This window comes from Populus euphratica, unplaced genomic scaffold (assembly GCF_000495115.2).
Source record: "Populus euphratica unplaced genomic scaffold, PopEup_1.0 scaffold76.1, whole genome shotgun sequence".
In the NCBI taxonomy this organism is placed as follows: domain Eukaryota; kingdom Viridiplantae; phylum Streptophyta; class Magnoliopsida; order Malpighiales; family Salicaceae; genus Populus; species Populus euphratica.
In genome coordinates this window covers 1,180,935-1,193,135 of record NW_011499890.1, presented here as the reverse complement: position 1 = coordinate 1,193,135, position 12,201 = coordinate 1,180,935, and the positions used below count along the sequence as shown (strand labels likewise).

At 31.6% G+C, this 12,201-nt stretch overlaps 3 protein-coding genes across 5 annotated transcripts in view; 2 read left to right on the top strand and 1 right to left on the bottom strand.

Moving 5' to 3' along the window:
• The window catches only part of LOC105131120 (serine/threonine-protein phosphatase PP1 isozyme 1), a 15,019-nt gene extending 11,513 nt beyond the window's left edge, over positions 1–3,506 (bottom strand). The window contains exon 1 of one of the 2 annotated variants that reach the window (XM_011033927.1): positions 3,143–3,506. In XM_011033927.1, the coding sequence (XP_011032229.1) occupies positions 3,143–3,365 (223 nt within the window). In that variant the 5' untranslated portion in view covers positions 3,366–3,506. The remainder of the gene's footprint in view (positions 1–3,142) is intronic. The other variant, XM_011033926.1, reaches the window with a different exon arrangement.
• Positions 3,507–5,064: 1,558 nt separating this feature from the next.
• LOC105131122 (metal tolerance protein B-like) overlaps positions 5,065–12,201 on the top strand; it is a 20,677-nt gene continuing 13,540 nt past the window's right edge. Inside the window, exon 1 of the mRNA XM_011033933.1 lies at positions 5,065–5,218. The gene's annotated coding sequence lies outside the window, so the exon portion shown is untranslated. The remainder of the gene's footprint in view (positions 5,219–12,201) is intronic.
• On the top strand, positions 5,204–7,348 carry LOC105131121 (metal tolerance protein B-like). Of its 2 annotated transcripts, XM_011033930.1 has the most exons (3): positions 5,205–5,292; positions 5,952–6,068; positions 6,149–7,348. In XM_011033930.1, the coding sequence occupies exon 3, from the start codon at positions 6,149–6,151 to the stop codon at positions 7,271–7,273; it is 1,125 nt and encodes a 374-aa protein (XP_011032232.1). In that variant the 5' UTR covers positions 5,205–5,292; positions 5,952–6,068; the 3' UTR covers positions 7,274–7,348. The 2 variants fall into 2 exon arrangements, with proteins under 2 accessions (XP_011032230.1, XP_011032232.1); XM_011033928.1 differs by lacking the exon at positions 5,952–6,068 and having other exon boundaries at positions 5,204–5,292.

Sequence of the window (12,201 nt, the reverse complement as noted above, 5' to 3'; positions counted from 1 at the left end):
GGCGACGGGGTTGTCGATCCTGCTGGCGATGCCGGTGGAGGTGGCACTAGAGCACCACTCGAGTTCGTCGGAGGCGATGCCTGAGAAACAGTTGTGTTGGTTGGGTCAGGGGGGGGGGGGGGGGGGGGGGTCCGTAAGAAAGGGATGGGAAAAAGAAAACCCTGTAGTAATGGGTTGAAAGAATGTAGAACAAAACAATTCTTGATTTTTAAGGTTTAATTCATCATACATATCTGCTCCAATAATATGTAGAATATGGTGCTAACATAGACACCCAAACATTGAAATAAGTTTAAGGTGGTTAATATCCATAAAATATTTTACGTAACTTTATGAGCTAAAAATATTTTTCAACAAATGAACCAAGTTTAAGTTGACCATAAATCTATGTTCACCCATTTCCTGTAAAATATTTCAAGCAAAAGAAATACTCACTTATTGTCCACACTATGGTTGCACTACACAGACTATCTAACTAGTAACATAAACCTATAATGCCAAGAGGCTTACTATCAACAAGATGTCCAAACTCAAAACCATGCTTGTCCTACCATGTTTAAGGATCAGCAAAATAATTAAAATCACCTAGCAAAATTTCAAGTGAGATTAGCTCTTAAGTTTCAATGCAAAGAAAGATAGCCATTGCTTAGTCTGAAGTGAACAATGCTTTTCACCTGGAAGGAAAAGTGTTTTTATTCAAGCATTGTGGAAGGGATCTGAATCTAGGGATGCACGTTAAGCATACATAATAATTGTCCACGCAATGTGAATTCTACAAGCCACACCCTTTCACCCTTAACAGAAACAAGCTCAGCCAAAAATCGCTAAACCTAACATGGAATTCTAATACCAAAAATTGCTGCAAGGTACATTTTTTGCTTCTTTTTTGTTGAGAACATATTTGATGTTAAGTTTCTGCCAGTTTCATAAATTTTGTATTCCAGGCCTAAACTCTCCTGATACAACCAGACAAAATAAAAAACCCTCTCCTGACAGGCCGACACAAGGATTTCCATTTTATGAGAGAAACAGCATGAGGCAAAAAGGAACTAAAGCATGGAAACCCAAATCTGTTATTGCTAACAAACCATAGAATATCAAGCACACTAACCAATTCTTATCCCATCCTGTACACCTAATACTTATGCATATGATGATATTAACTAATAGTGTCCTAGCAATATTGAGACAATTAAAATATACATAATATTAAATTATGGCAAATTACAACAGAGGAAATACCAAGCAAACAGCATCAGGCTAGTTTCTACACTTTCTGGATTCTCAGATGAAAAAAAAATGACCATGTGTCTACCTCCCACTATGATGCATTGAGAAAATACTATGGGAACGGGCATTACGATAACTCTTGCTTGTCTAGACAAAAGCTTTAACCTTGGCAGGTCTTTAGCTGTTCAAAAGCAATTGACCTGAGGAAAGCATAAGTCATTTGTGAACATGTAAGCTCATTCAGCTTAATGCATGACCACCCAAGTTCACTATAACAATATACAACAACTGAACTACAGATATATTTTATTCATCATGGAATTAGTTCCACATAAACTTAATAAATACGAACCCCTTAGTGCAGCCTCATCAACTTTTAGAAAGAGTAAAACCACCAGCGAAGAACTAGGATAGCAACTTCAGGTTTTCAAGAAAAAAAAGTTCATAAAGATAACATCACCATCGCCATCTCTTCTACCTTTATCTAAGCACGGGCATGGACATGGAATACAAGTACGGCATGGTATGGATATGGGGATATAACAATTCTTAAACGCTTAGGATACAATACATGATGGATATGTTAAATTTTTTAATATTTTGTATATTATACATTAACTTTATTTTAACAAGAAATTAAGAATAAAACCTAAAAATCAAAATAACCAATAGCAATATATAATCAATTGAATGTATGAACATATGAAGTATAAATCAAAACGTTTGACATCATGTTCTTGTATTTGGTTTACAATTACATGAGATTGGATATCTGAAAATCATATATCTCAATCATTATTATGATGATTATGAAAGGATCGACAATAATTTCATTGTTCTTTTCAAATTTAATTATTGTTACATATCTCCCTTTCAATTTGGCATTTATGATTGAAAAAAATAGATAAGTTTTTAAACTAGAAACAACAATATCATGTTTCATGTATTAAAAATTACAAAACAAAAAAGATTATTATTACTATCTCTTTTATTTAAAATGTTTCTCGTGTAAGAATATGATCATTTATCATTAAACTATTGCAATAGTTAGCACCATTGAAAAAATAAATATTGCAAATAACTTATTAAAAATGTGAAAGTGTAGCTTTATTTTAGTTAAATGTTTCGCATTTCAATTTATAAAACTTAAAATTTATACAATCAACTCTTTTTCAAATAGAAAATTCAACCCTAAAACATATGCCGACTGTATCCCTCATGCATCTTAGTATATCCCCATCCATCCAAAATTAAATTCAGTTTTTAATAATTTTTTTGACATATACCCACGTATCCGGCATTTTGAGCAAGTATCAAATTCGGGCCCAATGAGTTAACATCTTGAACAAGATACGATAAGGAAAAAAAACAAAAACCATTGTTCAGATATAGTCCACCTAAAGATTAGGCTTCTTTGTTTTGCTTTATGTTGCTGCCATCTCGTCTTGAAGAGGCTAGGAAGAGAGTTCCAAAACAGTCTTATTTACCAAATTTTGATATAAAAAATGGGTGCTCTCAAGACCAAGACTTTAAACAAATGGAGCAATCTAGAAAGGAGACTTATCCGCTCCACAGATCTATGCCAACTAATTCATCAATTACCATCAACAACATTTTGTCTTCCCTATCAAACAACACACAGGATATATAGAATCCCTATATAAATTGCTGGGACCAATAATCTTTCCAACCACCATTAAATAAACTTTTTCCAAAATTTTGATTTTTATTTCCATCAATCCAAAGTCATCAAATTTTAATCCAAACAAAAACAAACAAATAAATGGTATCATTCTATCACCTATATGTTATAAGGAATTGAGATGCAATCAGTTGAATGAATCCCCCAGAAAACCACTCCGTAATTCTATTTCATAGTGAAAAGTAAACGGAAAAGAAGAGGGTGGTTTACCACAGATCTTGATGGGGGCTTCGAGCTCGAGAAGATTAGGTTGCTGAAGAAATATATCTCTAGAAACAGCACAGAGTTGGCGGATCTCGTTTTCACTAAGCTGAACCTGCGGTTGTTTGGCTAACCTCGTTTGTCTAAATTCTAATAAACGACTTATTATGCTGTCTAAAAGACCTGCCTCCATTGTTGTTGCCCCCTTCTGCTGCTGTCCTTCCCCTTCCATTAATATAAACAGAACCTACTTGTAGATCTTCTAGATTATTTCCCTCTCTCAAATTATTATCTTCGAAAAAAATTCGATTTTGAATCAGTGCTGATAGGGAAGAGAAAGAGACTAATAATAAAATGTTCGCTTTCTTCACGTCGTGACGATGAAAATAATTAAAAAAAAATAGAAGAAGAAGTGATCATGTGGGGCGGCCTGAATTGCTTTGCTGGACAAAAAAAATCCGAGGGCGGAGTTGGAAAATCCGTCCCTAGCATAGATATTGTTATTGTGTACGGTTGAAAAATATTTTTATAAAACTGATATTTTTTAAATTAATTTTAGAAAAAAATTAGTTTTTCTAGTGTTTATATTAAAAATAAATTTTAAAAAATAATAAATATGTATTGACACTTTATTTACCTAAAAGTTTATTGGCTAAACAAGGAAATAGAATCATTTACTTAAATATTTAATTTTTTATGAACAAAAACATGAATTTAATAAATTTGGGCATATATTTTAGAACAATAATCAGAAGCATCATTGAAAATCCTGAGTGACCTACATTTGTTAAATTTATTTTAAAGTATGTATTAAAATAATATTTTTTATTTAAAAAATATTTTTTATATTTAAAAAATTATTTTTGATATCAACATATTAAAATGATTTAAAAATATTAAAAAAAATATTAATTTAAAATAAAAATAAATTCAAATTTTATAAAATTTATTTTTTAAATATAAAAACAAACAGGATTTAAAATTATTAATAAATCTAAACTTGATTTAAATTCAATACAATTAAGTAGGTTTGTACATATTATATATAAAAAAGTAGATTTGTACAAAATATTTACGATAGGAATTTGATTGTCATTTGAATATATTAAGTTTATTAAATTAATAAAATAAGAACTTATCTTAATTTAATCCACCAATAAATTGACCTGAAATAAAAATGCTAGCTAAAATACTCTGTAGCACATGATCAGTAATGTATATAAAAATGATCAGTGAGGAAAGTCTTCTGCTAATGTAATGCTTAAACTAGGGGTGAGCAAAAAAATTGAAAAATCGATTAAACTGAAGTGAATGGTTGCTTGACACCGTACTGATAAGTCACGTGTCTATAATTTGTGCTCGAGCTTGGACCGGGATCGTGCTGACAAGGTTAGTAATATAGTAGGTGAGATTGGTATTCCCGACCGGCATCGTGCTGACATGGTTAGTAATATAGCAGGAGAGATTCCCCTCTCCCCCCTCCCCCTCAGGCCTGTTTTTCTAAAAGTAATTTTTTAAATATTATTTTTTAAATTTTTTATATTTATTTTTTATTTCTATTTTTATAGGAGTTTGTTCCTTCAAAAATCTATTAATATTCTCTTCACTATAAAATATGAAAATCATTCCAATATTATCATAAAAAATATTAAATAAAATGTTTTTATATTATATATAACTGTGGCAGAGGAGAGGATTTTTTTAAAAATAAAAATAAAACTGGTATAAATGTGTACAATAAAAAAAAGATCGTGTTTATACTTTTAAAAATATTTTTTATTTAAAAATAAATTAAAATAATATTTTTTATTTTTAATATTAACATATCAAAATAATTAAAAATATATTAAATATATTAAATTTAAATTTTTCATATAAAGATAAAAACAAATAGAAAAATAAATCCCATCACACTTCGAAAAGGTGCCCAAGACTGATATGCTCCACAATCAAACGTTTTAAAGGATGCCTTCGCTGTGGAACTGCGGTCCCGCCGGCCGGTCTTTCACATGGAAAATATGGGAAGGACTTGAATGTTTCTGTGTCTCTCCATGTAAGGAGATTCTTAACCAATTTCCAATCAAGTTTTGATCTTTTTCACGTTTATGATCAACCCAATTCCTCAATTCTTGAGATTGAAGCCCTAAAGCGTATCATAGGTATAACCACCCTTTCCCTCCTGTGTTCTCCATGCTTTTTCTAATTTTGCGACGTCTTTTAGATTTTATAAATGGTTTTATAGTTTTTTTTACCCCAAAAACAATGCTTGATCAAACATGTTAGTTTCATTGTGCAGATCAGTTGCCTTACTTCTTTGTTTGAGTTTCTTTAAATATATTGTGGTTGGACAAATTTTGATTTTGTTGTTGTTCTTGACTTTTCAGTTCCTTTTTTGTGTTGATCTTGGATTGCGGGAACAATGTTTCTGAACTTCTTGGTGTGTTTTTACATGCTTGCTGAACTAGTTTCTGTCCATAAGGCAAAGCATTGCTGTTTGGCAGAGAGTGTTTTTTAATTAACAGACAGAACATTTCTTGAATGGATGAAATTGGAATCATGTTGTTGAGATTGAAATTCTACAAGGAAAGATACTGAAAACATGCACGCCTTTGCCATGCCATGTGCTCAGAATAAGACTTTTATAGGACAAGCTCATGTATGTCACCTAAGATGACTTGTCTGTTTGATTCGGCAATATTTGCACTATAAGGATCAAAACAATAGTTTAGGATGGTTTTTTTATCTGCAAATGAAATTCAGTTGGGAGAATCAGTATACTATGGTTTAAGATTGCCTGTTATGTGTAATGTGATTGTAGTTGCAGGTTTCTCCGTGGTTTTTCCAAAATTTTAGGTTCTGTTTTTGCTTTTGTGATTTGGAGAAATTTCTGCTGCTTGCCTGTTTGTGGATCCATTTAGACTTTCACATTTTTTAGATGATTTCGTTAACATTTGCTTTATCTATTCTTTCTCTCTTTGTTTTTCTCATTGAATTGATAACATCTTATCCAAGCAGATGGAACACGAGGAAGTCTCCATTTTGAGATCGGAGGACCTTAATGATATTGAAATGGCTATTGCATCCAAGGAAAGATCCATCCTTCCTATTGAACCCCAGCTAACTTACAGTCCTGTTTGTACCTTCAACAAACAAGAAAGTTTTACTGTGGAATCAGAAGAGCGATCAAAGTCAGCAATGAAACTTTCTGGACTCATAATTTTCTATTTAATAGTTATGGCAGTGGAGGTCATTGGTGGTGTGAAAGCCAATAGTCTTGCAGTTATCACTGATGCTGCACATTTGCTAACTGATGTTGCTGGATTCTCTGTTTCCCTTTTCACAGTGTGGGCTACAGGTTGGGAGGCAACATCACACCAGTCTTTTGGATATGGTCGCCTTGAAGTTCTGGGTGCCCTGCTATCTGTTCAGCTCATATGGCTGATATCTGGATTTTTAATTTACGAAGCAATTGACAGAATTCTTCACAAAAATGCAGGGGTGAATGGAGGACTCATGTTTGCAATTGCATTATTTGGATTTATCATTAATTTTATAATGGTCGTGTGGCTGGGCCATGATCACTCTCATCATGCATGCCATGTTCACAATCATGATCATACCCACAACCACGAGAGAGAGGATTTATGTGCAGCAGATGAAGGGGGGGAGACTAAGCTGGCATCAAGTTCTCCAGTAAATACAAAGATTTTGAACATAAATATCCAAGGGGCATACCTCCATGTCATGGCTGATCTAATTCAGTCTGTTGGTGTGATGATTGCTGGAGCAGTTATATGGGCCAAACCAGATTGGTTGGTGGTTGATCTTATCTGCACTCTACTCTTCTCTACTTTTGTTCTGTTTACTACTTTGCCGATGCTTAGAGATATCTTCTGTATACTAATGGAGAGCACTCCACGCGAAATCAGTGTTAGCAGGCTGGAGAGTGGTCTAAAGTGTATTAAAGGAGTTCAAGATGTTCATAACGTGCATGTATGGTCCCTAACAGTAGGGAAACCGGTGTTCTCTTGCCATGTAATTGCTGAGCCTGGCGCCAGCTCTACTGAAATTCTTCATAGGATATGGGACTACTGTGAGAGAACGCACAGAATTCATAATGTAACTGTACAAATTGAGTAGGAAGCTTTCAGATCTCTCCAGCATGACTTTGTTTCAACATTTTTCAAAAATTTTATTTCTGAATCATTTTACGGCGGGAAAGTATATCAGAAAATAGTTGAACAGAATACAACCAGAAGAATTGTTTGAAACCACAGAAGAGCCAACTGCCCTGCTGGTTTCTCTTGCAAATGATCGTCTGACTTGGAAGTAATGACCTGAAATGTTATGCTTGCTATCTTCCTGTCAATGAGACCTTATTGAATATCCTATTACCACTTCTGCTGAATATTGTTTTTGAAAAAAGAAAAATAATATGACTCGAAGGGCTAATCATTGTACTGGGAGGAAAAGCACTTGGCCTCGTATAGGAACTCCATAATCAGGCAACCCTTAAATATAATATTAATATGACTCATGTGAGGCAATGCCTCCTAAGTGAGAGTGAAAAATATAGTCCATATTGAATGAAAGGATGACATGAATGGCTTGGCCTTGGTGTAGCAGATAAGACACGCCATTGATGACCACATCAAAACAGACATGGATGGGATGGCAGTGCAGGTAGTGCGTGCGTCAGCGCATGCCCAGAATTAGCTGATTTTCTTGTTTGGGATTTGGACAGGAGAGCATCCTTGACCTTCGGGCACCCAACTCTTTGGAGTCTTTACGTGTCATAACAGAGGTCTGTCTAAATTCTAAAAGAACAAGTATAGACGAGGGATTGTTCAGAACATATCGCATAAATGAGTTGGTAGGATATTTTTATGGTAATTTTAAGAGTTCGGTAGAATGATTTGAAAGATATGCTTCATTTTTTTATTTTTTTAATCAATATTAGAAAAAAATAATATTTTTTTGTAAATATGATAGATTGATTTGGGAGTTATATGCTTAGAATAACTTGAAAAACAAATATCAATTAATATATAAGCTAACCCTAGAACAATTACCAGTAATTATTTTATCAATCTGGACAGAGAGATGATAAGAAAAAAGAAAGTAAGAATAATTTCTTCCTAGATGGTGCAACACTTGGACAAATAAATATGGCAAGATAAACTAAAGAATGTAAAGGTCAAAATTTTAAAAATAAATTGAAAAGAAAAAATGGGTTTAAAAGTAAAACCTGATTGATTCTAACTCATAACAAATACTCCTTGTTTTCTTGACTCGTGCCTACTATAATTTATGATTGGTGGATTCTTAATTTTTATTTTTTTATTCAATAATTTTGTTTTATTTTTAAATACAAGCATTGATTTAGGTGATTGTTCGAGAGTAAGAACATTAATTTATATAGAGATATTTTCTCATTGTTTTAAAAAAATAAATTTCAACTTTTTCTGTTGAATGCTATTTTCCTCCTACAGGTTACAGTGAATTTTTTGTTTGTATGGTGAAATTTGACTCAAAAAATCAACTTTAAAACCTTTTTTACTTGACGAGTCTTGGATTAAATTATATAAAAATTATTCTAACGTAACTCAATCAATTTTGTATATCTAAAATTAATTCAACCAACCAGCAAAATTATATTTTTGTTTAAAAAAATTATTATGAATTTTTTGTTTTTTTATAATTGAGACGATAATATATTAAAATAATCATAGATAAACCTAGCTTAATCAATTAAACATACAACCTAGAGGCCATGATCTATAATAGTAGGTTTAAAAACCTTTTGTTTTTTTATGTGAAACTATTTTTATTTAATTACATAATAAAAAAATAGATACTTATAATACTATAATATTTGTTTGAGACCACAATAAACCTATAAAAAGTAAAAAAATTATAAAATTTAATTCTCAATAAACCTAACATTAAAAACTAAAATTAAAAAAAATAATTTTAAAAAAATTAACTCAGGCTAACTTGTAAAACTTGCGGTTCAAATTATTGATTATACTAAATTTAATAATTTTTGTTAATTTTTCAAATCAGTAACCTGAATCATGGATTCAACTTAATTTTATAACTTTGTGTTCTTTAAAAATATCTTTTATTTAGTAAGACTATATTAAAATAGACACTTGTAAAATTAATAACAAACAAAAAATAAAGACATTTTCTAAAATGCAAGAACTTATTCTAATTAAAAATATATCAAAAGTAAATTAAAAAGATTACAACAAAGTCTTGGTACTTTGTATATAATTGAATAAAAAAAACATAATAAATGTGATAAATTCATAAAAGAAATATATTTAAAATCTTAAAAAATATAAATTTTATGGTAATTTAATATTCGTAACTTTTTTTGTTTCATGTTAGGCACATAATAATTAGAAAAAAAATATTAACATTCCCATAAAAACCAATAATATTATTTTAGAAACATGATAAAATTTAATAATAATTTAAATATAGTTTTTTTTATGGTGCATTTAAATCTAAATCCAAAAGAGAAAGAAAGAAAATTTAAAATAAAAAGCCATGACGTCACAATTGTCACAATTGACCCAATACATAAAGAGCCTACGTGTGCAAGCTTGTAAGACCGGGCCCATATAATTGGATCTATATTAATTTTTTTAAAGAGTGGACAACATATCATTTGCTTTTATTTTTTAAAATGCAAATTACACGTTGTTTTTCCATCCTAAATCCCTAGATGTGGTTGGAAAATCATTTTAGGGTGTTTTTGGGTTTAAAAACCATTTTTAAACATATTTTAATCCAAAAATAAATAATAATCATCTTTAGCACTTTATTAAAACTAATCTCTCAACTTAAAACACTTTTAAAATAGTTCAAAAAACACAAAATCAAAAGAAAATTCTCTCTCAATTTCAATTTACTTTTTGAGTAAAGTTGAAGGTCTAAATCACCTTAATGAAACTTTTTTCATTGAATGAATTGTTGACACTAAGATCTTTTTCTTTTTAATTGCTAAAACATGGTATGATCTTTTCTATTTTTCACTGTTCTCTCTCTTTATCAAAATCAAGAATTGAAATATCAAAAAAGAGATATTTTAGATCAAAATTTAAATTACAAAAACTATAGGAACCATAAAAGAAGGAAAAGGAAAGTAAGCGGAATGAACATCACCTTTTTATCTAAAATTGAGATTGGTCATGAAATTTTTCCTTATTTTGCACTTGGATTTTTTTTTTTTGTTGAGTTTTGACTTGTTTAATTTTTTTAACAATTAGTCATTGAAGGATGCAATTGAAATAAAAAAAGGTTTGAGTATGAAATTTTAAAACACTTATGGTTACCGTGGAGAAAGATTTAGTATGTTTTGTAACTGTAGCTAATTGTAATGTAATTAAAATTGTGATCCTATAATAAATCTGTTCTTGGCCTTTTGCGTGAACAAATCCAGACCGAAGGCCCACTACCGCTGGCTGGGGCACTCCTATAAATAAATGCACGCACAAATTTGGAGCCACATGACTCCCTGCGTTGGAACAGTGCAAAAGAAAAGGAAAATCAGTTGAAAAAGAAAATAGAAAATGAGAAAGGAAGATACAGTGAAGCTGATAAGCGCGGAGGGTTTCGAGTTCGTGATCCACAAGGAAGCTGCTATGGTTTCACAAACAATCCGTAACATGCTCACTTCTCCAGGTCCCCTTTTCCTTTTCTTTGTTCTCCTCTTATTTTATTGTCCCCCTCCCCTCTCTGCTCTTATATTTAATGGGTTTCTTTTCGCTCTTTCATTGCAATTATTTGTTTCCATGTAATTAATTACCGTTGGATTACATGGCTCTGTTTTGCCTTTATGAATTATTGCAAAAATCAAATTATTTAGGTTAATGTACAATTCTTGCGTGAATTAGGGTTTTCTTTTTTCCTAAAAAAATGTGGCAGGGAGTTTCGCGGAGACGGAGCATGGAGAAGTTACTTTTCCGGAGATAAGCACTACCATTCTAGAGAAGATCTGCCAGTACTTTTACTGGTCTCTTCAGTATGCCAAGTTCTGTTCTTTTCCCTCCACTTTTGTTTCATGTTCCCATAATTTGTAGCTCTTCCTTGTCGCCTTTCGATGTACATTTATTAGTCTAAATGATTCTGATTTGATTAGTTATATATTGAATTCGTAAATTAAGTCATATGACTCCTGTAAGTAGTTTTTTTGTTGCAAACATATGTTGTAATTTCCTTTTCCTTTTTGAATTTTTTTTTATGATTTTGAGCAAATTAAGGGCTTATCATCCTGATTTCTTTTATTTTTTAAAAAAATTGTACATGTATGTTTTCCCTGAGCTGTTTTTTTTTTTTTAATTTAATACCAGCCAATGACCTCATATTGACACTTTGGTTTCTTTATTTTTATTTATTTTTCTGTATGCTAGTTTTCTATTCATGTGTGCGTGTAACATTCACAGAGAACATCACCATCACCAAATGTTTCGCAACATTATGTTTCTAAGCGTGCCATGTCTGTGTCTGGATCATGCAGTAATGGCCGGAGACAAACATTTTGTTCCACATAATAAGGATGCCACTGTTTATATGATCTAGGGCCTAGGGAAGCTGACACTAGTTGTTGCTGTTCTTGTCGCTTGTATCTATCTTCCCTGAATATTTCTAGTCTGGTTTTGGATTCATATGTGAAAATATTCAGGAAAAACTTTCTATAATCTTTCATATTCTGTTTGGTTAGGATAATTAAGATTCAGGATGAATACTTGTGGTGTTTGGTTTCTTTTTGAAAAGGGGTCATTATTCAATCACACTGTTCTTGCTATCCTAATTATAGAGTTCTAACTATCTGAGACAATTTTCTTTTCTTATGTGGGTAAGTTGAATTTTTCTCCTGCTTCACCTTGTCAAGCCTGTCTGGCTTATGGATCGAGCCAGCTGAATGGGTTTTCCTGGATTTTTTTGCGATTTGCATTGCATGCAATTGTTGTGAATATAACAGCTTGTTTCGCATGTCAATGCATGATTGATATATTTCATTTAATTTTACCGCCAACAATTTATTTATTTTCTTT

Coding starts and splice junctions, on each gene's coding strand:
- LOC105131121 (XM_011033928.1), top strand. CDS start 6,149: ATGGAACACGAGGAAGTCTCCATTTTGAGATCGGAGGACCTTAATGAT.